This window comes from Pantherophis guttatus, chromosome 12 (genome assembly GCF_059756535.1).
Source record: "Pantherophis guttatus breed Tessera chromosome 12, ASM5975653v1, whole genome shotgun sequence".
NCBI classification, from domain to species: domain Eukaryota; kingdom Metazoa; phylum Chordata; class Lepidosauria; order Squamata; family Colubridae; genus Pantherophis; species Pantherophis guttatus.
The window spans coordinates 10,131,788-10,156,125 of record NC_142074.1 but is presented as its reverse complement, the minus strand read 5'-3'; the positions used below and the strand labels follow the sequence as shown (position 1 = coordinate 10,156,125).

General features: G+C 43.0%; 1 protein-coding gene across 2 annotated transcripts in view; it reads left to right on the top strand.

Moving 5' to 3' along the window:
- LOC117675937 (fibronectin type-III domain-containing protein 3a) overlaps positions 1 to 24,338 on the top strand; it is a 71,947-nt gene that overhangs the window by 34,849 nt on the left and 12,760 nt on the right. For both annotated transcript variants that reach the window (XM_034435002.3, XM_060692084.2), the window contains exons 6-21: positions 982 to 1,266; positions 5,198 to 5,253; positions 6,536 to 6,690; positions 7,084 to 7,143; positions 8,213 to 8,351; positions 9,556 to 9,609; positions 11,036 to 11,157; positions 11,268 to 11,442; positions 12,294 to 12,380; positions 14,630 to 14,768; positions 15,596 to 15,664; positions 16,734 to 16,852; positions 17,512 to 17,617; positions 19,212 to 19,387; positions 21,209 to 21,322; positions 23,026 to 23,175. In XM_034435002.3, coding sequence (XP_034290893.1) covers positions 982 to 1,266; positions 5,198 to 5,253; positions 6,536 to 6,690; positions 7,084 to 7,143; positions 8,213 to 8,351; positions 9,556 to 9,609; positions 11,036 to 11,157; positions 11,268 to 11,442; positions 12,294 to 12,380; positions 14,630 to 14,768; positions 15,596 to 15,664; positions 16,734 to 16,852; positions 17,512 to 17,617; positions 19,212 to 19,387; positions 21,209 to 21,322; positions 23,026 to 23,175 — 2,006 coding nt within the window. The remainder of the gene's footprint in view (positions 1 to 981; positions 1,267 to 5,197; positions 5,254 to 6,535; positions 6,691 to 7,083; positions 7,144 to 8,212; positions 8,352 to 9,555; positions 9,610 to 11,035; positions 11,158 to 11,267; positions 11,443 to 12,293; positions 12,381 to 14,629; positions 14,769 to 15,595; positions 15,665 to 16,733; positions 16,853 to 17,511; positions 17,618 to 19,211; positions 19,388 to 21,208; positions 21,323 to 23,025; positions 23,176 to 24,338) is intronic.

Sequence of the window (24,338 nt, the reverse complement as noted above, 5' to 3'; positions counted from 1 at the left end):
AGTGCTTCGTTCTTTTTTTCCTCTCCCTTCCAGACAGTAGAGTTGCATTTAACACAATTGCCCTAAATTTGCATTGGTGATAGAAAGTTTGTGAATCCTTTAGCAATAGCAACAGCACTTAGACTTATATACTGCTTCACAGTGCTTTCCAGCCCTCTCTAAGCGGTTTATAGAGTCAGCCTCTTGCCCCCAACAATCTGGGTCCTCATTTTACCCACCTCAGAAGGATGGAAAGCTGTATTCATACAGTTGTAAAGTGTATTCTGCCCAATTTTACGACCTTTCTTGCCACCGTTGTTAAGTGAATCCCCGCAGTTGCTAGTAAGTGAATCTGGTTTCCCCATTTGCCAGGTCACAAAAAGGGATCACGTGACCACGGGGAAGCTGCAATGGTCGTAAGTGAGAAAAACAGTCAAAAGTCACTTTTTTCAGTGCTGCTGTAACTTTGAACAATCGTTAAATGAACTGTTGTAATGTGAGGACTACCTGTATGGCATGGGCATTTAATAAAACAGTATAGGGTAGTGGTTCTCAACCTGTGGGTCGGGACCCCTTTGGGGGTCGAATGACCCTTTCACAGGGGTCGCCTAAGACCATCAGAAAACAAATATTTTCAATGGTTTTAGGAATAATTTTATTGTTGGGGGTCACCACAACATGAGGAACTGTATTAAAGGGTCGCAGCATTAGGAAGGTTGAGAACCACTGGTATACGGTTTACTTTATACCCTACCCTACTCTTGTGCTTGTTCACACTCTTTTTCTCTTATATAATGTCATACATATATATATATACACTCAAATTGTGTATATTTGTATAAATTGCAAAAACGGGCCTGGTTGTTAGCGCCGTGAAGCAATATGCAGGTAATTTATCTTTTTGATTCCGTGTCTGTCTTAAACCTTGAAGGCATTTAAACACAACTCTTTTAACAGTTGTGTTCCATCTAACGGGTTCTTTTTTTGCCTTTGTCGCTCTAGAGTCCCGTTCCCACGGCAGAGCAAACTTTGTTCAGCGAGACGAAAGGACTCTCAAAATGCAAGAACATCTGAAGAAGAGGCTAAAAGACCGACAGGCCAGCGGACATACGAATAACAAGGCCAACAGCCCCCCTGCCTCACCTCACAAAGCTAACAGCTCTTCCGGCACCAACGTTCAGAACGGCTACGGAAAGGGGCAGCCAGGCACCGTAGGGCAAATGAAACAGAAGCATATAGGGAAAACCCGGGGAAGCCCCATCCCTTCAGCCGATTCAGGAATGGGAGGTACAGAACATTTTGCGGGGGGTTTTTTTGGGGGGGGGAGGGAAGAAATGGATGCATGCATTAATCAAGTGCACGTAAGCTGTGTGGAGCTATGTGGGAGTCGGCTGCCTCTGAATTGGTAAAACCAACAGGTCCATTTCCTGCATGGGAAAGGAATGAAATGGTGACGTCTTCCTATATGGCACCAGGAGAAGACTCCTATTTTCCTTAAGTGGTTTACAGCAAGGGTGGGGAACTCTAGCCCCTTTTATGACTGGCGGATTTCAACTCCCAGAATTCCTGAGCCAGTCGTGCTGGCTCAGGAATTCTGGGAGTTGAATTCCACCAGTCATAAAAGAGCTATATTGTTGTGGCCTGTCCACTGCCGGCCCCTCCAGCAGCTGAATCAGATGAGGTGTGGGAGTCAGGGTCAGCATCAAGGCAACCTGAGAGCTCTGGAGGGGAAGAGGGATTGGAGCGGGCAGAGAGAGGGACGGAGGCGGAGCCTGGGCCGTCCGTCAGCCCTCAGATGGAGAATCAACAGCCTCCAGGTCTGGAAGTGGCTGATGAGGAAGAGGAGGAACAGCTGGGTCCAGTGCCTGACGCGTGGCTGCGCAGAAGGCAGAGGAGAGGAGAGCAGTGGAAATCTATGGGCCGATCCTTGGGACGGAAGAGCCACCGCTGCTAGCGAGGCAATGAATAGATGTGGCAGACAACTATTAATCTCCCGGATGGACGGACTTGTTAGCCTGCGGTGTGAGAGAGACTTTTTGCCGGGGCTGCTGGCACGCCTAATAAAGGAAACTTTGAGTCAACTTCAGAGGGTTGTCACGTTTGGGGAGCTGGGTCAGAACATATAGTTCCCCACCTCTGGTTTACAGACTAGATGCAGAAGACTTTTCAGAAATACCTTTTTCCAAATGGGTTTTGGTAGCAGGGATGGTTGGATTATGCTTCTTCTTGGCCAGCATCATTCGGTGGGTCCGAAGGTATATTGGTGCTTCTGCCAACCTAGCAGTTTGAAAGCACGTAAAAAATGCAAGTAGAAAAACAGGGACCACCTTTGGTGGGAAGGTAACAGCATTCCGTGCACCTTTGGCGTTGAGTCATGCCAGTCACATGACTATGGAGACGTCTTCGGACAGCGCTGGCTCTTCGGCTTTGAAACGGAGACGAGCACCGCCCCCTAGAGTCGGAAACAACTAGCATATATGTGCAAGGGGAAATTTTACCTTTTTATGCCTACAGGCAGCTTTTTTCTTCTCTCTGACATCTTGACTGCTTTCCTTCTCTCTCTTGTCTTGCGTTTGCCACGATCAACTAAAAAAGTAAATTTTTCCTTCCAGACAGCCTTGATTCCTGCTGGTCTCACATTGACGCATCCCTACCCTTTCTTAGCACGAAGCAAAAGTGGTCAGGATGTTTTTTATTCAGCTTGGCCTGAGGTTGGCTTGGTGCTGTCACCGCTTATCACTGCCACCTTTGTCATCTAGCTAAGACAGGTAGTCCTTGACTTACAACCTCAGTGGAGCCCAAAATTTGTCTAGCTAAATGAGACATTTGTTGAGTCAATTTTGCTCCACTTTACGACCTTCCTTGCCACAGTTGTTAAGTGAATCACTGCAGTTGATAAGTTAGTAACATGGTTGTTAAGTGAATCTGGCTTCTCACCATGGACTTTGCTTGTTAGAAAGTCGCCAAAGAGGGATCACATGACCCCGGGATACAGCAACCATCATAAATATGAGTCAGTTGCCAAGCAGCTGAATTTTAATCACGTGACCATGGGGATGCTTGCAATGGTTGTAACTGTGAAAAACGGTCATAAGTCACTTTTTTCAGTGCCGTTGTAACCTCGAGGGGTCATTAAATGAACTGTCGTAAGTCAAGGACTACCTTTATTTTTCCTGGTGACAGATATTTCCTCTCTCTTGGAGGGAAATTTAGTTGAGCTGAATCCTCATCCTGGCAATTGGGGACGCAGAATTAGGAGACAAGATCGAGGCTGCTGGATTTGCTCTTCAACTTTTGCCTGTGTGTGTAGCCAGTGACAAGTGTGCAGTTGGACTCACTTGGCAAATTCATTCCCAAATGCAATCCCTTGCCACTTGCCGGTTCTGACCGAAGAGAGGTTCCCAAAAGACAAAGAATTGTGTACCTTGAAGATAAGAAACTTTTTATCGCGAGGACCAGGGACAGATGTCAGTGGGCAGTAGACCATTTTTTTCACCCATCCTTTCTTAAGACTTCTTCTCAAATAGCTTGTCCAGTTTCTCACAGAACTTTCACCTAACATGTAGAAGGAGGAGAAATGGCCTCACGTGAGCAAAAGTGCTTTGCTGTTGCCAGACTATATACCGTATTTAATGGAGTATAAGACTCACTTCCACACACACACACACACCCAAAGAGGGTGGAAATGTTGGTGTGTTTTATACACCGATTACAGACATTTTTGGCCTCCCGAAACCCCGCCCTGCGCATCTCGTTTCACCAAAAGCAGGCCCATTTTTCGCAAAAACAGAGACTGCAGACAGCTTGGGAGGCCTGCAGAGTGCTCCTGGGGGCTGGGGACGGCAAAAACGGGCCCATTTTTCGCAAAAAACGGGCTGGGGTGTTTTTGCCCTCCCCAGCCACCAGGAGCACTCTGGAGGCCTCCCAAACACTCTGCGTGCCCCGTTTTTTGCAAAAAAAAAATGGGCCTGTTTTCGCAAAAAATGGGCCCATTTTTGTCCTCCCAAACCCCCTACGTGTTGCGTTTTTGCCCCCACCCCCCACCCCAGGCCCCGTTTTTGCAAAAAACGGGATGCGTAGAGGGCTTGGGAGGTCTGCAGAGTGCTCCTGGGGGCCGGGGAGGGCAAAAACTTTTTTTTCTAGTTTACTCCAGTGGGTCTTATAGTCCCAAAAATACGGTACATGCCTTTTTTTTTTTTACCTGTTCTCAAACAGCAGCTCATAAGTTCAGTAGAATTCACTATACACCTCTGTGCAGCCTGCGCGGCAAACTCAGTATGTCTTCCCATCAACTGGGAGACGTGTCCTATTCAGAAGATGAAATGCTTCACTGCTGGGTGAAACTACCCTGTTGTGACAGCATAGAAGCGAAGGTATTATTAAGTGGGGCACTGGAGTTCCCTGGGCCAAAGTCATTGGCCTCGTATAATTTGGCCTTATTGACAGCCCTACAAACAGCCAGTTCTCCAGTGAAAGAAAAGAGGGGAAAAAAAATGCCATCCAGAAAGAAACATCCATAATCACAGGTTCCTTTGTTTCCGTTGGCTTATTCAACCCTTTGCATTAATTAGCATTCTGAACTTTGAGCCACGGAAAGTCTTAAGCAGAAAAGCGAACATGAAATTATCTGGAAACAGGCATATCTTTCCCCTTTTCAGTCATTTTAGCCTTCCTAGTGCCGAAGCTTTAATCTTAATTAACAAATGCGTCAAAAGGTTCCCAAGCATCTCCCAGCGCAGGGAATGGTAGCCCGTCCTTTGAGGAAAATTTGCTTATCATTTGGTATGTGTCTAATCTCAAAAACTGGACCTCCCCCCCCCCTTTTTTTTTTTTTAGGAAAGTTTTCTAATGAAAGGAAAGAAAATATTCTGTATAACTGTATTTCCGAAGTGAAAGAGAACTTGCTGTTCGGATTTTAAAATGTTAGAATTTTAAAATTGGCCAAAGGCCATGCAAGATATGTGCAAATTCTGGGTGGCATCACAGGGCAAGCTAAAAGGAAGTCTGTGATGTTCCCCTCCTCCTGAGCAGACTTGCAAGCTTAGCAGATTCGGTGGTCAAAACAAATAAGGCCAGTGAACTTTGCTCAGCTTGTGTTTTGCTGCTTCTAACAACTTTTATCTGTTGGCGCTGCAGTTAAAAAAAAACAACACATTTAACTGGGGATTTTTGTTCCGTTTCACCTTCGCTTAATGTGTTGTTGTGTTTTTCCTCCTAGAATCTGACACGGAGTCTAGAAAATCTGAAGAACTCTTGAGCTTCAGTAAGCCTACCGTAAGTTGCAATAACTGTTCACAGGGGTGGGGGCGGTGAGGGCTTCTAACCTTCTCACACCAAACAAAGATAGAAAATATTTGAAGTTGTATCAAATTCGGTTTTAGAGTTCTATATCTTAAATATTACAAGTGAAACATGTCTGTGGTCTCTTTAACTGCACTCTGAGGACAAATTCATCCACGTGTGCAGATGTTTAAATAAAATAAGAAGTGGGTGGAAAATGGAACTGGCTTAGCCTCTAAGTTCAGATAGGGACAGCAGATGAGGACAGCAGAATACATGACACCAGGAACACCCACAAGATGGCTCCAGCAGCCTGGTGAAAATAGCGTCATATAGAGCCAACCATGCCCTGTTAGACCTTATACCCTATAGCAGGGGTGTCAAACTCAGTTTCATTGAGAGCCACATCAGGGCTGTGGTTGACCTTTGGGGGGTCCGGGGGTGTGTGGTTTACTCGGTGGGCATGGCCAGCTTGACGCCACTCCCGAAACTGCTGGCATATTTCTTCTTTGCACTGGGTAGACCGGGCCGTAGCCACGCTGGCCCGATGTTTCCTCTTTGCATTGGGTAGACCGGACCAAAGCAACGCGGATAGACCGGAGCGAAGCAGTGTGGGCTGGCCCCCTACATTTTACAGGACAGTCCTTTGGGCCGGATCCGACCACATAATGGGCCAGATGTTTGACACCCCTGCCCTATAGCAATAGCATTTAGGCTTATATAGCAATAACAATAGCACTTAAGACTTATATACTGCTTCATAGTGCTTTTACAGCCCTCTAAGCGGTTTACAGAGTCAGCATCTTGCCCCCCAACAATCTGGGTCCTCATTTTACCCACCTCAGAAGGATGAAAGGCTGAGTCAACTTTGAGCTGGTCAGGATCGATCTTTTGGCAGTGAGCGGAATTAACCTGCAATAGCAAGTGCACTTAGACTTATATACCACTTCACAGTGCTTTACAGCCCTTTCTAAGCGGTTTACAGAGTCAGTATATTGCCCCCAACAATTTCGGTCCTCTTTTTACCGACCTTAGAAGGATGGAAGACTTGAGTCAACCTCGAGCCCCATTGGGATTGAACTCCAGGCTGTGGGCAGAGTTAGCCTGCAATACTGCACTTCACCACTAGGGCTGATGATGATACACCAGGCCCATCCAGTTGGGGCAGATGTAATGGCACAATGCAGCTGTCATCATTTTGGGGGAAGCAGCAAAACAACCACCTATTGCGTATTTGTATTGTAAATGGTAACCATCTTCCCTTTGGTTTCCAAAGGTCTCTGAGATACAGGCACGTTCGGCAGTTATTTCTTGGAATGCTCCAGCTGCAGCCCAGAATGAAGAAACGCAGAGTCTCACTCCTGAAGCCTTTACTTTTGAAGTCGCACTCTCGAATAGCGGTAAAAATGGAAAATTTAAATCCCTTTACAGGTGAGTCCATTTTCATAATTGAATGGCATAGCTTTCTTTGCTGGCCGCCTGATGGCCAGTGTCAATCAGGATTGTTTTTTCAGCTTCGTTTCCATGGAAATAATTTTAAAAGTGGAGCTTATATTTGCTTCTACTGTTGAATCCTGCTAGGATTTGAGTGCCAAATCCTAAAAGTAAATTTTAAGATTAGCTTGCAAACCTAATTTTTATCCTGTGGCATCCTTCCTGATACCTAGTCCTTACAAGCTGCATTCGCCAGCTGATTTGTTATTGTAAGCATGTTTTTATTTTAGGGTTTTCCCCTCTGCAAAAGGCAGAAGGATTTTGTAACTCATTATTTTTGTTGTTATGATCTAACGGTATCTTTTTTCTCCCCCCCCCGCCCCCCTACAGTGGTGAGGATGTAACTTTTACTCTGTCTGAACTCCGACCAGCAACTGATTATCATGTCAGGTGAGCTTGGGAAGCAAAAGTTTATCAATAGCAAGACAATAAAATAAAGATCACAATGTTTTAAATTTGAAGGGGAGGGGGGGGGTTGGAGGGAGGCCTTCCATCAAGGAGTACAGGGGACATGGAAATTGCATCAGTGTCAATAGAGGACTTTTTGGGGGGGTTGCTTTTAAACCTTCTCATGGCCCTTGTTGGAGAACGTTGGATTTTCTTGTCAAATATAATGAAAGTATAAAGGGTATTGTGAGTTTAAGGTAAGTATTTGGGTCTTGAGGAATCTGGAGCTGTGGGTCTCTTCTAATGACTCTACTATAAGAGGGCTGTATTCAGGGGTGGGCTGCTGGGGGTTCTCAGGGATTCAGGAGAACCTCTAGCTAAGATTCTGTGCAGTTCGGAGAACCCCCAAGTCCCACTCCTGGCTGGCCCCGTCCACCCCTCCCCTCCCAGGAATCCCCATGCGGCCCGTTTTGGATCCAGGTAAGTGCAGGGCACGCACGGAGGCATAGGGAAGGGCAAAAAACGGGCCTACCAGAAGTTTGGACTCGTTTCCAGCCTCCAGAGGGCCCCCAAAACCTGGGGAGGCCGTTTTCGCCCTCCTGGAGGCTTGAGAAAAGCCTCTGGAGCCTGGGGAGGGCAAAAACGCCCCTCCCCCACCATGGTGCAGGAGGCCGACTAGGCCACGCCCACCATGGCCATGCCCACCCAGTAACTCGGTAGAGAACCTCTTGCTAAAATTTTTGAAGCCCACCCCTGGCTATATTCCAAATGAAGTTCTGAAATAGCTATTTCTCAGTGCCTTACGTTAACCATGGTCTGTTTTTTTCAGCTCTCAATGTCATTGTATGTTGGTAGCTTCCTTGGTTTGTTTTGCTTCGTTGTATGTTTGGCATTGCTTGTCCTTAAGTTTACTGAACGCTTTATATATGCCCCCTTTCAAAACACTTTCCCATCTCCAACGAACCTTCAAAGTGAACATGCAATGAGGAGTTACGGCAGAATTTAGAAAACCGGGATAAGACCGAGGCTTTGTTTTTATAGCTGTATCTATGTCTGTGTTGACTTCATGCAGAGTTTCGGCATCAGGCCATTCCACAAAGGAATCTGTTTCAGAGGTGGTGAGTTTTACTACCGAGAGTTGTGAACCGGATCCTCCAGCTGCACCAAAAGTAGTCAACAAAACCAAAAACAGCCTGACTTTACAATGGAAGGTAAGAGCAAAGCCAAGAATAGTTCCTGACCTCTTTGTGGGTTTTCAAAAGACATACAGATTTTTTTTTCTCCCCCTCCTTGTAATGATGTTCCTTACGAAGTGACAACTTCCTTTGAACGTACTCAGCTTACATCACACACAGTTTTGTAGTGCGGGCACTGGGCAATACTTAAATATTGTTTTTGGTTTTTTTATGCGTGCTTGGAGGTGAGGGTGGGAGATACACAGTAGTGGTCCAAGTTGTGGAAACCTTTTGGGAAAAGTGTATTTTCTAAAAACAGTTAATAACACCACTTTTTTGGGGGACTGGTACCATGAAATTATATATCAATGGAAAGATAATTTGATCAAGAATGTAATGCAATAACGTTTATGAAGGATTTGCTATTAGAATAGCAGTTGCAGTATAAAGAAGAAAAGCGAAATATACAAAAATTATCACCATAGAAAAAATGAGATATACAGAAATTATCCCCATGTCAGTTAATACTTAGTTGGGCAACCTTTATCATAAATTATGGCCTTACAATGTCTTCCCATGGAGTGAACCAAGTCTTTTAGTTCTGCAGCTGTTACAATGTGAAACCAAGATTGAATGATGGCTTCTATTAACTGGGTTTTATTGCTGGGTCGCTTCTGACTAACAAATTACTTTAGTGAGCTCCATAGATTTTCAATTGGGTGAAGGTCTGGGCTATTCCCAGGCCATTCCAGCAGTGGAATAGGATTATCTTGAAACTCCAAAAAAAAAAAAAAAAAAAGTGGTGTTATTAGCCATCCAACCTCAAAAATACACTTTTCCGAAAAGGTTTCCACAATTTTGGCCACTACTGTAGGGCTTGAAAGCATTGGAAATAAATATTTCATTTATTTATTACATTGATATAGCCAACCAACTCACACATAAGAGATTCCAGGTACCATATAGTAAAATCCATTAAAAAAAACACCACCCCTCCACCCCCAGATCAAGACTATTGGGGGTGTTGCTTAATGAGGCTATACAGTCCTCACCTTACAACAGTTCATTTAGTGACTGTTTCCTCCTCTTCTTCCTTCCCCTTGCAGAATGAAAGAGACCATTTTATTAATAGCTGGAGAACAGAGGTGTGTTTTCTGTAGGAATGAAGTATTGGTTAAAATTAGGAAGTTTCTTCTCTGAATAACCTAGCAACCTAACTTTTCTTTCTTTCTTTTCACAGTCCTCCAATGACAATGGGTCCAAAATAACTAGCTACCTTTTAGAATGGGATGAGGTACGTTTCCTGTGTTTAATGAATTATTATAAATCATCATAATTCTGGTGTTCTGATCAAGACATTGGTCTGCATTTGTGTAAAACATCCTTCAATGCAAACGTCCAGAGATGGCTGCAAACTTGCAACTCCAGAAGGAAGATCTTATCTTCCAGCCAGTCCACTTTTCTGGAAGGCAAAAAACAGAACTTCCAAAACGGGTTTTCAGCACCTTCTGTTTAAGATTTTGGGAGTTTAAACTAGTATTTGTTAAGATTTCAGGTGGATTTTAAAAAAGCAAGGATGCCTTCAAGGTTTCGTATGAAGACCATCAATTTCTCACAATTGTAAAGCAGCATGGGCAGAATCAATGGATAATAGCTAGTTGTAACATTGTCCCATTTGACTCCTGCCAAGATTAATTCATAATCTGGCTGTGTAAGCCTTAACCAAGGTAGCCTTGTGTCCCTATGAAATACATGTTACATCGCTGTGCTTGCTAACAAATACAAGATGTTTTTTTTAAACAAAAAAACAACAACAAAAAACTAACCCCAAAAGATTAGCACCACAATGGTTTTATTACCAGAACTGTCGCTTACATTGCTTTTTTAAAAAAAAGATATTTTGGATGATAAAATAATGACATTAAAATTGGCTTGTCAAGGAGAAATTGTATGAGATCATGGCCTTAGTTCCCTAATGTTTGCTACCAAAATTGATGGCACAGTACAACATGCATCTCACAATGTTGCTTTGTATCTCTGATATTGCTGAACCACCACAATTTCTGGGAACAATAACAATGACATCTGGAGAATGGAATGGGCTGTAAACTTGACAAGTAAATTAACAGGGTGGAAATGTTCCGCTTTTCATGGCCCAGTTCAAAGCTATGATTAGGCTAGGGAATCTTGATTGAGGAGAGTTTTATTCTAGATTTTGAGCTAAGAATCGTTGGTCTAAAGCTGGTCTCCCTTACTAAGATGATCTGTTTCTGAGTCTAAACTCTACTCTAGTTCTCCCTTAAGAGAGGCCTTTCTTCCTTTCTTTAGGCTTAATGCAATGTTTCTCAACCTTGGCAACTTTGAGATGGGTGGACTTCAACTCCCAGAATTCTAAATAGCCAGCCATGCTTAAAGTTGCCAAGATTGAGAGACACTGACCTCATGGCTTTTGTGTATCAAAATGAGGAGGAGGAGGAGGCAAACTCTGCCCCGTAAGCCTTCCACCTCCAAATATGAAAGATTCTAGCTTAGGCATCAGGGTTAACTGGATCTTTGAGAACTGTACTGTACTTTCTGACTTGATTTTAATTTTAATAAGAAGAGACTGCACAGCCATTTGTCTGAAACAGTATAGGCTCTCTCCTGCTTGAGCAGGGGGGTTAGACTAGAAGACCTCCAAGGTCCCCTCCAACTCTGTCGTTGTGTTCTTCTTTGAAAAGGGGAAGACCGGAGCCTTCAAAGAATGCTACTACGGTCATCTAAAGCAGCACAAAGTCACCAAGCTGTCCCCCTCTACCAAATACGCATTCAGACTAGCAGCCAAAAATGACATTGGCATGAGGTAAAAAAAAAAGCGTGAGAGGCGTTGTAAATTCACCGTTTCCGCAACGACTTGGATGGCTCAGCTTCTTCCCTAACCCCACAACTTTTTGTCCCCCCCTCCCTCCCCAGTGGGTTCGGCGAGACGTTGGTCTGCTTCACCATCGGAGTTGTCCCACCACCGCCCCTCCCACCCCAGCTAAGCAAGGCAGGCGTGAACTGGTTGTCACTAAAATGGGGGCCTCCCAACGGCATGTCTTCGGACGACTCCCTGACGTACATTTTAGAAATGGAAGAAGAAGGTTCGGTGAGTAGCTTTTGAATCCAGATCCTTGAGTTTAGAGTAGGGAGAGAGAAGACTTGGAAGAGAGCAGCTGCCCTCTGGGGCGGATTAGAAGGTTGCCTAGTGAATAATTGCGTTCTGTGCCGTTTGCCCATCCCGGAGGATCTGGTAGTCAGTCAACCCTTCTGAGAGTCATTTAACGTCAAATTGTTGCTACTCAGAAGTCTTCCCCTTAGAAGAAGGGGCAAACGCAGTAAACAGTGGAGTTGCATAATGCTTTGGATTCAGAGAGAAGGAAAAAAAATTGTTTCGGATGACACTGGAGGACATCTGAACTGTTTATCAGGAATAATCCTCTGTCCAGCATGGGGAGGTGGCTATAAGAAACCCATTAAAATATGGGGAAATTGTTATTATTCCAGAAGTTTTAAGAAATTGTTTTTGGAAATGTGTGATCTACTTGTTTTGAGAAAGGTGATATTTTGTAATAATCAAAGGATGAAGCGGTTTGTTATTAGTGCGACAAAGCTTCTAGAATATTTTGTACCATTGTCTTGTGTTACATTATGGTACTGTGATTATTAATAAACCAGTGACTATTGATAAATATATATAAGATTATATATATCTTATAAGATATATAAGATTTCCTTCCATCCCCACCCCAGTCTTTCCTCCCCTCCCCCATGAATGCAGATTCTTTTAACTGGGAACAAAAATCCATTCTGAATAATTACTGGGGTTGTTATGATTTTTTTTTTTAAAAAAAAATACGATTCTTGCCAGTTAATGTACACATTATATAATCCATGGCTATAAGGTGGAAAGTTTACTAAGGAATATGTGAACACTGGACGTATTTTTTCTTTATGCAGGATTATGGCTTCCAAGCAGGTTACAATGGAGATGAGCTTTCTTGCACTTTAAGTGACCTTAGAAGAAACACTTCCTATAAATTTCGGGTAGGTGCCAAATCCAAACGGTCAACACATCCATGTGCTGAGAAATCCCTTATTCTGCCCTGAAAACTGCTGACTAGTGACTTGTTCCTACAAACTAGGTGAAATATATGACCCCTTCAAGGCTCTAGGAGAAGTTTAGACTTCCATTAAAGACCTTGGAAATGATTTGATCGAATCCTTCTTTGGTTCTGTCTAGTTCAATACTAAGGAACCTAAATAGCAGCAACTTTTTAAGATTTTTTTTTTTTAAATTTCTATCTAGGGATTGAATTTGAGACTTTCTTTAGGCAAAACTTGTGTCGTTGATATATGACTCTTCTGTGAACCTCGCTATGCTCCCCTGTCTTCAGCTATCCTTTATTAGCTTACAAATATCTTGTTCATTGATTGGAAAATCATGAAGATTCTTGGGTCTGTGGAGTCCTTGGTCCTTGGTGCTCTCTGATCTTGGTTGTTTGCTTGAGGATGTTGTGTTACCCAACTAGATTGGCACAGGAGCACCGGCGCTGGAAGGGACCTTGGAGGTCTTCTAGCCCAACCCCCTGTTCATGCAGGAGAGCCTATGCTATTTCAGATTGTTCAGTCTTTTCTTCAAAACTTCCAGTGATGAAGCATCTAGAACTTCTGAAGGCAAACGCACTGGTTAATTGTCCTCACTGTTAGGAAGTTTCTCCTTAATTCTAAGCTGTGTCTCTCCTTGATCCGTTTCCACCCATTGTTTCTTGTCTTGCCTTCTGGTGCTTTGGAAAATAAGTTGACCCCCTCTTCTTTGTGGCAGCTCTTCAAATACTGGAATTCCAAATAATGGAATAGTTGAAGAATGAAATACCCACAAGCAAAGAACCAGTCTCAGAAAGCACCAAGGGTACCATAGCTGCAGAGATTCTCTTCCTTTGAATTCTTGGGTCTTCCAACTTCCCCTTTCACCACCAAGTTTTGCAAGTCTCCTGTGACAGCCCTTCCTGGTTACTTTGTGCTCAGCTTCATCAATATTTTCACATGTTATGAAGAGAGAGAGGTTATTCTACATGTAAATATATTCTTAAGAGAATATTGTGTGGAATTTCAGGCTTTTTTGTGGCACCTATAGGCCAGTAATATATAGATGGTCTAGTGGAGAAAGACATTCCAGAGGTGTTTTTTTCAAAAGGCAACTGGACTTTGTTGTTTCCTTGAAGACAAAGAATGCTTCTCATCCAAGAAACTGAAGAAGAACTGAAGAAGCTTCTTGGATGAGAAGCGAAACATCTTCAAGTAAAAACACAGAAAATCCAGCTGCCTTTTGAAAAAGCACCTTTGGACAACCATGACCTAGATGACCGAAAACCTCCATAGACGTTTAGTGGAGAAAGAGTTTTGATTCTTTGTTCACCATATAAAAAGCTCTGATTTTTTTTAAAAAAAATGAAAAACCATGAACACATTTTTAACTAAGTTTGTTCCGCAGGCAGGACTAAATTACTGTCTCTCCTAGAAACAGATCTCTCTGGATCCAATGCTAGTAATTTGACTTTATATTGTTTAGGTGCTGGCTCCTCACACATTACTTTTCAGGTTTCTAAATTTTTTTTAGGAGCTGTAATTATTAGAGGAGAACGCTGTAATTCCTCTCAGCCAAGGCTTCTGGTTTATGATGTTATGATGTTTCTGTTTATGATGTTACTTTCCCCATTTTCTTTTGTAACTATATTTGTATTTTGGTCTGTGACCGCAAATAAAAGTTGTTGTTGTTGCTGTTGCTGTTGCTGTTGTTGTTGTTGTTGTTGTTGTTGTTGTTATTATTATTATTTATTGGTTAATCTTTAGTGAGATTCACAACTTTTGAGGCTGGTTAATAGCTCAGCAGCTCGAGTCCTAACCAAGGACTTAGGAACTGTTAAGGTATCGTCGGAGGATGTAAGCTGTTCCGAGTAAGGTGGTTTTTTGTAGAGTCAAAATGTTCAAGTCCGGCAAATTTAGAATTTCTAAATAGCGGGGTAGCCCTTTGGGTATTGCTCTGCGGGCTCCAATTACAATCGGGACAACACACGATTTCTTTTTCCACAGTCGCTCAACTTCAATTTGTAAGTCCCGGTACTTTGTGATTTTTTTCTTGCTGCTTATCTTCAATTCGTGCATCACCAGGTATTGCAATGTCAATGAACCATACTTTTTTCTTTTCAACTATTATTATTATTATTATTATTATTATTATTATTATTATTATTATTATTATTAAACTAAGTTTGTTCTTTTTTGCAATGGCACAGTTGTTTGCTCACAACACTGAAGGGAAAAGTGGGCCCAGTGAAGTTGTGGAGTATAGCACCTGCCCTGACAAGCCTGGACCTCCGAGTAAACCGACTGTAAAGGGAAAAATCCATTCCCACAATGTGAAAGTTACTTGGGGTAAGAAAACTTCATTCCTTTGCTGAAGCTCTCCTTTGTTCCCTCCCCTCTGCTGCCCTGTCCAATCCTTAGCTCGGGGGTCTCCAACTCGATTTCACTGAGAGCCACATCAAGCTTGTGTTTGACCTCATGGGACCAGGTGGGCGTGGCTGGGGTGGGGTGGCCAGCTTGACGTCACTCGTGTTGTGGCGACCTAAGCGCTTTGCCAGTAAAAACGGCCTCACGCGCTCCGTTTTCGGCCGCGATGGCCTCCTGCAACCCTCTGCCAGCGAAAACGGAGCTCAGGAAGGCCACCCGCAGCCCTTGTGAGCTCTGTTTTCGGCTGCTATAGCGTCCTGCAACCTTTTGACATAGAAAACGGAGCTCAGTTTTCACTGGCAGAGGCACCATGGGCTGGTCCTTCACTGTTTCCAGAGCGGACGCAGAGGCCAGATCTAAGCTCCCCGCAGGCCGGATTTGGCTGGCGGACCTTCAGTTTGACACCCCTGCCTTAGCTGTATAAAATGGAAAGAGAGTGACCGCATTCATATTGCATTTTTTTTCTGGTTCTGTAACAAATTGCCAGTGTTTTCAGAACTAATCTGAGATTAAATAAAAGGCAGTGCATTGCTTTCTGTAGATGAGAGCTAAATTGATCCTGTTCAACTGCAAGACTTCTTTTCTGAGCCCAGCTCTTTAGTTGAAAATAGAGAGAAGCATTGCCGAAGACAACCTTTTCTTAATAATATTTTTTCAGCCCGTGCAGTAATTGCAGCTAATTATTGTTGACTTAAAACTTTGATCTTCTTTTCAGTTCTAAACTGTTTCTACATTTCTTCTTAAACTAGACCCACCAAAAGATACCGGAGGATCAGATATTTCTTCATATATCTTAGAGATTTCCGAAGCCTCTGCTGGTAAGCACCTGAATATTTCATTTCTCTGTATATTTCTTAAAAATGGAATCAATCACACTTTGAATTGATCCGTTCAAATAATTGGGACAGGTTAATACTGCATTCTAAACACTGTGCCACATTGAGCCATGATGGCACAGTGGTTAGAATGTACTTTGCAGACTAATTCTGCCGACTGCCAGCAGTTCGAGTCTCACTGGCTCAAGGTTGACTCAGCCTTCCATCCATCTAAGGTCAGTAAAATGAGGACCCAGATTGTTGGGGCAATACGCTGACTCTGTAAACTGCTTAGAGAGGGCTGTAAAGCATTGTGAAGCGGTATATAAGCGCTATTGCTATTCTATTGGTATTAATGATAACTACTACACCCCACTGATTTCATGGTGTCTGCCTTTATTAAAAAACGTCTTACTCCAGATTCTTGTAATTTGGGATTGGACAGCGGAGTCGTCATCTCCTGTTTTGTCTGTCTGTCTGTCTGTCTGTCTGTCTGTCTATTATTTATTTATTTATTTGTTGGTTTATTGGTTTATTGGTTTGATTTATATGCTGCCCTTCTCCGGAGACTCAGGGCGGCTTACAATGCGTTAAGCAATAGCCTTCATACGTTTGTATATACCTGCATAGTAGGGCTTTCGGGCCCCCCTAAGCGGTGTTCTTTTTTATACAAAGTCAGCTTATTGCCCCTACAATCCGGGTCCTCATTTTACCTACCTCAGAAGGATGGAAGGCTGAGTCAACCTTGAGCCTGGTGAGATTTGAACTCGCAGTAATTTCAGGCAGCTGGCAGCTAAGTGCTACTTTACTCCGCTGCACCACCAAGGCTCCTTTTTAAGGTTGAAACAAAGAGAAAAAAGAGAGACATTGTATGAGAGAGAATAGCTAGGATTATGCTGACTCTGTAAAACCGCTTAAGAGTGGGCTGTAAAGCACTATAAAGTGGCATATAAGTCTTAAGTCCTATTGCTATTAACTTTTTGTCTCTTCTGCGATGTTGCAAGAGGAATTCTTTGTCCCGCAATCTCCCAGGAATGGGGTCGTGAACAGATCTTCCTTTTTTTCCTTTTAGGCAGTAAATGGGAAATCGCCTATAAAGGTTCTACGAGAGAACATGTATGTGCCCATCTCAAGCCTGGCATTTCCTACAGGCTGAAGGTTTCCTGTGTTGGAAGAGGGGGACAAAGTCAGGTGAGGGGGAAAAAAATGTCTTGGGGAGGTAAAAATAGAAGCTGAGTTTATGTTTTGCATTTGTAAGGTATAGTTGCACATTGTACTTAAGATTGTGCTGCGGTTCAAAATTGGAAGGAGGAGAATGCAAGGATTTCATATGTACAGAGTAAGATAGCGGAATATAATAAATCTGAGTCTCTTCTTGCCAGTTAATTGCTTTATTGGTTTTACAGTAGCCCTTGACTTACAACAGTTCATTTCAAGTTACAATGGCACTGAAAAAAGTGATGTAAAACACGTTTTTCATACTCGCAAATATTGCAGCATCCCCACAGTCACATGATCAAAATTAAGATGCGTGGCAACTGATTCACATTTATGGCGGTTGCCATGTCCCAGGGTCATGTGATCCTCTTTTACGACCTCTTGACAGGCAAAGTGAGTGGGGGAGCTTGGTTGACTTAAGAACCATGTTACTAATTTAAGAACTGCAGTGATTCACTTAACGGTTACAAGAAAATTCACTTAATAAATGTCTGGCTTAGTAATAGAAATTTTGGGCTCAATTGAGGTAATAAGTCGAGGACTATCTGTAATTGTATTTGGGGTGTGGCATATTTTTGAATTGGGTGGCCATCTGAAGTAAATCAGCAAGTAATGTGTGATTTCTTTTTTAGCCATCAGATGTACTCACTGTCCAGACCTCCGCTGTTCCCCCGGGGCCGTGTCGTCCTCCGTGCTTGTCTGGCAAAGCCAAGCCTAAGGAAATTACTCTGCAGTGGGGTAAGATCCCAAATCGTAAGAAAACCAGAATATAAAAATATATAAGTGCAGTAATTCAATTAGAATAAAATGGCTGCGTAACCCAGAAGTGGTGCACTAACTCCCCAGAGTCCCATCCAACCAACCCAGAGAGTAATGGGGTTGTAGTTCAACACCATTTAAAAATATACAATTTTTCCACCCTGGAAATAGAACTGCCTCAAGAATTCCCGAATCTTCTTTTTTCTCCAATAAATCTGGGATTAGATGCAGCTCATTCTATTTTAACGGCAATATTTCTGTCCCCGGAGGTTTTAGAACACTGTGAAATCCTATAGTTCAGGGAAATGTTAGACAGGCCCAATAAAATTTAAGTGGCGCTTTAAGCAGAGCCACAAAAATCAAACTGGACCATAAATAAGCATTACAAAAAATAAACATATTAAAAGGCATAACTCTTTTTTCTCCGGAATTGCTACAAGGCTGGTTGAGCAGTGAGGCAGTGAGTTGAGCCAAAGTTATGATATGGGGGCATCTCTGGGGCTCTGCCTTGAAATGGGGGTCATTTGTCCCCTCATGATTTTCTTCTTCTTCTTCTTCACTGTTATAATTGCTGGAAAAAACAACAGTCAGAGCAGCAACAAATAAAAGATAAGGCCAAAATAATCCCTCTCTATTACATGGTTAAATACAATCTTCCTAATTATTTTGCATAAGAATATACCTATTCTGTCAACTTTGCTGATTTGGGAGAAGAGTTGATCAGATAGGTCATTAGATCTTGGATTAGATTTAGTTAAGAAACATGGTTGATGGGAATGTTTTTCAAAACAGATTTGGACACTTCTTTGTCCATGGCCTTGAAGAAAGAGAGAAGATAGAAGGGAGAAAAACAAACCTGGAAAAGCCAAATGTTCTTAGCCTTTTCTGATGTTCATAGAATGGTGTTAGAAAGCCACCTGTGGGATCCTCGGCTCCCTGCTCAGTGCAGATCCATTGCAGTCGTGTTTTTCAAACTTGGCAACTTTAAACTGTGTGGACTCCCAACTCCCAGAATTCCCCAACCAGCAACATTAGAGCTTCTTTTACAGATAACCCTGTGAAATGAAACAACAAATTGGTGGCACCTCCGGACTGAACTTTTCATAGACGAAGCCAGTGTGGTGAAGCATCCTCTAGAACAGGGGTGTCAAACTCTATTTCATTGAGGGATGCATCAGGGTTGTGTTTGACTTTGGGATGCTTGGGGTGTGTGGCCAGGGTGGGCGTGGTCAGCTCGACGTCACTCATCGAGGATCCGTTTTGGCTGCGACGGCCTCCTGCAGCCTTCTGCCATCGAAAACTGAGCTCGGGGAGGCCGCGTGCAGCCTGCCCGGGCTCTGTTTTCCACCATGACGGCCTCCTGCAGCTCTCTGCCAGTGAAAATGGAGCTCGGGGGGTCCTCCCGACCTCTGTTATCACTAGCAGAGACACCGTGGGCCGGTCCTTTGCTGTTTCCAGGGAGGGCCTACGGGCCAGTTCCAAGCACCCTGCGGGCCGCATCCGGCCCCCAGGCCTTGAATTTGACACCCCTGCTCTAGAAGCATTTTGTTCATGGTCACGTCCTATTTTGCAGATCCTCCTTCAGTAGATGGGGGCTCAGAGGTATCGGAATACCTTCTAGAAATGGCAAACGGCGACCAAGAAGAGCACCGACAAGCCTACCGTGGCCAAGCTTTGGAATGCACCGTGAATGGTCTTCTTCCTGGGCGAACATACTGCTTCTGGATACGGGCAGCCAACAAAGCAGGGGTATGCATTTCAGTTCTTGTTAAGAGAATAAATGGTTTGTTTAAAGCAGTGTTTCTCAACCTTGATCGCTTGAAGATGGGTGGACTTCAACTCCCAGAATCCCCCAGCCAGCAGCGCTGGCTGGGGGATTCTGGGAGTTGAAGTCCACCGATCTTCAAGCATCCAAGGTTGAGAAACACTGGTTTAAAGCAATGTTTTTCAAACTTGACAACTTCAAGATGGGTGGACTTCAACTGCCTAATGGCCCAACTAACTGGGGAGTTCTAGGAGTTGAAGCCCACCCATCTTAAAAGTTGCCAAGTTTGAAAAACCCCGGTTTTAAAGCATCTGCTAGTACAACACTTACAGACTGTTCAAGAACAACCTGGGAACCCAAGTCTTGAACTCTCAATGGCTGGGTGGAAGTAGATAGTGGCCAAAATTGTGGAAACCTTTTGAGAAAAGTGTGTTTTCTAAAACTAGCTAATGACACCACTTTTTTTGGAATAGTACCATCAAATTATATATCAATGGAAAGATAATTTAATCAAGAATGCAATGCAATACCTTTTATGAAGGATTTGCTATTAGAATAGCAGTTACAGTATAAAGAAGAAAAGTCAAACACATAGAAAAATGATCACCATAGAAAAAACGAGAAATTATCACCATTCAGTTAATGCTTAGTTGGGTAACCTTTAGCATGAATTATGGCCTTACAACGTCTTCCCATGGAGTAAACCAAGTCTTAGTTCTGCAGCTGTTCTAATGGGAAACCAAGATTGAATGATGGCTTCTTTTAACTGGGTTTTATTGCTGGATCGCTTCTGACTAACAAATTTCTTTAGTTGGCTCCCTAGATTTTCAATTGGGTGAAGGTCTGGGCTATTTCCAGGCCATTCCAGCAGCGGTATAGGATTGTCTTGAAACTCAAAAAAAAAAAAAAAAAAGGTGTTATTAGCCATCAAACCTCAAAAACACACTTTTCCCAAAAGGTTTCCACAATTTTTGTAAATGCTTTTTGCAAACATTTTTAATTAGAATCCTGGAGAATTTTAAAAGCTTCTCAGGGAAGGAGAGGCTGAGCATGGTTCAATGTCTTGGAGAAGACTCGCATCCTTAGTCTACTGTTATTAAGGAAGTCCTCTTTTTGTTTTGCCTGATAAAGGAGGAAATTTTAGCTCCTGTACAGAAGAAAGAAATATAGTGGGAGAGAAAGATGGGCTTCTTGGTTCCTTCCCCACCCCCCTTTCCCAACAATTTGGCTGATGGAAGAAAAAGGCATGAAGGATGGGTCTTTATGGAACCAGCATTTATCAGATAATGATTACATTAATATCCTTAGATTTGAGCAGGACGTTCCTTAGTAGTTTTCATCTTGATATGGGCTTAAAGGTTTCTTCCTGAAGCACAAGGTTAGAGGGACCTAGCAGGAAGAAACACTAGAATGATCAGATTTGGGGTTCTGCAGATAATCTAGCCAGCATAGTTTTCTCTTCCACATATTTTAATTCTGTGATACACTAATACAATTGGACTGATGGAATTGCAGATAAAAGGTGTGTTCCTTTGACCTAATGCCTTCAAATATTATTGGAGCAGAACAAGATTGAGCATGGAACAGTGTCCGGACTGTGAAACTGGAGTATGAAACTGAGCCTAAATCAAGGCCAGAAACTAAATTTGGTGGGTTTGTTGAAGACTGGAGAACCTTTTTGTTCACCAATCCTGAATAATTTGTTGGGAAGCCACTGATGTTGTAATGGTTGCAGTCCTTCGATATATATTGACTTGGTCCATCTCTCAGCATTTTTATAATTTTAAGGTACTTTTTCCCTGCAGCTCGGCCCTTACTCAGAAAAGGCAGAGATCTCTACAGCTCCAGGGCCCCCTGATCCATGTTCCACACCCCTCTTAATGTGCAAAACTGCTACTTGTATAGTAGCTACATGGGAGGTAGGTGGTTCCTTTCCTTTCCTTTCCTTTCCTTTCCTTTCCTTTCCTTTCCTTTCCTTTCCTTTCCTTTCCTTTCCTTTCCTTTCCTTTCCTTTCCTTTCCTTTCCTTTCCTTTCCTTCCCTTCCCTTCCCTTCCCTTCCCTTCCCTTCCCTTCCCTTCCCTTCCCTTCTGCAATAAATACATTTTTGTTGGAAGAATATTCTATAAATCAAAAACTAAGGACTCTACACAGTGTCTGGGGTTGACATGCTTTTGGAACATTCCAGAACTTTTGTTCTTTTCTTTTCTTTTTTCGTGTTGGAAGCACCGAAGTACTTTCATGGTGAAAGGATTTGCCAGTGACATCCCTGTTGCCAGGGGGGCAACCCCCAATTGGGGGCTCCTTTTGTGTCCCTGTGAGGTTGCCCACTGAAGTGGTACCCATTTATCTAATCTAATGGTTGCCTGCTTTCGAACTGCTGGGTTGGCACAGACTGAAGTATGTGATGGGAGCTCACCCTGTCCTGTGGCAGCAACGGGTCTCAAACGCAAACCCGACAATCATCAACCCAGCATTCTAACCTCGTGAGCCTCCGCACTCTTAAAAAATAAATAAATTCCACAGCTAAGATTTTGAGAGCAAGACCTGCTTTCTCTTTTAGCATTCTTTCTTAACAGCCATACCAGATCTGATTTTACAAGATAAGTTTCCAAACTTCCAAGAAGTTTCTTCTGAATGACATCAGTGATATTTCTTACTCCTTTGTGAATTTGTGATCCTTAGGAATGTCCCCAAACGTCAAGATTATGGTTTAGGGTTTACTAGCTTCGCATTTTCTAGGTATTTAAAGCAATAGATACAATAATCTTAAGTGAAGCTCCAAACTGCAAAATACCATATTTTTCGGAGTATAAGATGCACCTTTCCCCCCCAAAAAAGAGGGTGAAAATCTGGGTGCGTTTTATACTCCGAATGTAGCCCTGCCCAGCCTCTAAAACGGAGGTTTTAGAGGCTGAAAAAAGCTTCAGAAACAAAGCTTCAGGGGAAAAAAAGCTTCAGAAAAAAAGCCTCCAAACAGAGCTTCAGAAAAAAAAGCCTCTGAAACAAAGTTTCAGAGGCTTTTCTTCTGAAGCTCTGTTTCGGAGGCTTTCAGAGGCAGAAAAAAGTTTTTTCTGAAACGGAATTTCAGAGGCTCACAACCAATAGAGCTCACAACCAACGAACCTGTTGCTAAAATTCACCTCTGGGAACAGCTGATTGGGGGTATTCCGGGAGGCCGATCTACCTGCCAATCAGCTTTTTTCTTATTTTCCTCCCCAAAAACTAAAGTGCGTCTTATACTCCGGTGGGTCTTATACTCCAAAAAATACAAAAAACTACCAAGTGGATTGAACAGGGTAGAATACACCCCCAAATTGACTTTACTAGAGGAGAAAACCATCAGGCATTTGGCCTTCAGGTCCAAATACAATGGTCAACCTATCTAACTGATGACTCAGGAGAGACCCTGGAGGTCCTTCCTAAACCCTGGAGGTTAAGATAGGGCCTCTCTGAAAGAAAGGGGTGTCCTTCTACTTTCTTCTAGCAGGCCCCTTTTTGCAGAACGTTTGAATTACAACCCCACATCGATCAATAAAAGCGCCACAGCGATCTGCGAAATTCATCTGCAGTTTGTAAATGCAAATGTTAACTTCTCAACCCTTCCTTTCTAATTTCTCCAAGAGCCCGCCGTGTAATGGGGCAGACGTTAGTGAATACCGGCTAGAATGGGGGCAAATGGAAGGATCTATGCATATCGTCTACACGGGCCCCTTGCTGTGCTACGAAGTGAAGGGGCTTTCTCCTGCAACTACTTATTATTGCAGAGTACAGGTACGTACGTGTAGGTTTGGAGAGCAGCATTCTTTTTTTTCCCGAAAGTTTAAAACATCACATTATGTGAAGGCCCCGAGTTATATTTAGTGGGGAAAATAAATTGATTTTTTTTCAATGCTGGTGGAAACATCCCAAATGATTCGTTGCTATGCAAAAAAAAAAAATGGACACTGTTGTTTTTATCATACATGCTTACATTTCTTGGAATGCAGTGTAGCCAAATTCCAAATTTTGAAGAATGTCTATGGAGATTCTCAGTCATCCAGGACAGGGGTCTCCAACCTTGGCAACTTTAAGACTTGTGGACTTCAACTCCCAGAGTTCCAAAGCTGTCTGAGAAACTCTGGGAGTTGAAGTCCACAAGTCTTAAAGTTGCCAAGGTTGGAGATTCCTGATCCAGGACATGGTTGTCCCAAAGGTGCTTTTTTAAGAGGCAACTGGACTTCCTTGTTTTTCTTTGAAGACGTTTCACTTCTCATCTAAGACGTTTCTTCAGTTCGGACTGAATGGCAAAGAATGGAAGGATTTATAGGGGAACAAACACATCAGGACTAGATCCAGCAGTCCATCTGCATTTAAAAGTCACAGGCCATTCGTTTGAAGTCCACATTTTGGACAGAGAGGTTTGCTGGTTTGAAAAAGGGGTCAAAGAGGCCATCTATGTCAAAATTGAAGAGCCCTCTCTCGACAGCGGGGGAGGGATACAACATCATCCATATCCAGTCTACAACAGCAGTTCCAAGAAGGCTCCATACCCATTTGCACCACTCAGGTTGACCCCAACAACACAGATAAACCTCCAAGCTTCAACCACAACAATACATGAGCACACAACAGATACAAACTTAAAGTGAACCGCTCCAAACTCGATTGCAGAAAATATGACTTCAGCAACAGAGTGGTCAGTGCCTAGAATGCACTACCTGGCATCCCAGAACCCCCAAAATTTTAACCTTAGACTGGCTACTGTTGACCTCACCCCATTCCTAAGAGGTCTGTAAGGGGCTTGTGTAAGAGCACCAGCGTGCCATCCCTGTCCTAATGTTCCCTTTAATTGTATTCATTTTATGTATTCAATTCATGCTTATACTTATATATACTGCTCAAAAAAATAAAGAGAACACAAGCAGAAGACATCCGAGATCTGAATGAATGAAATA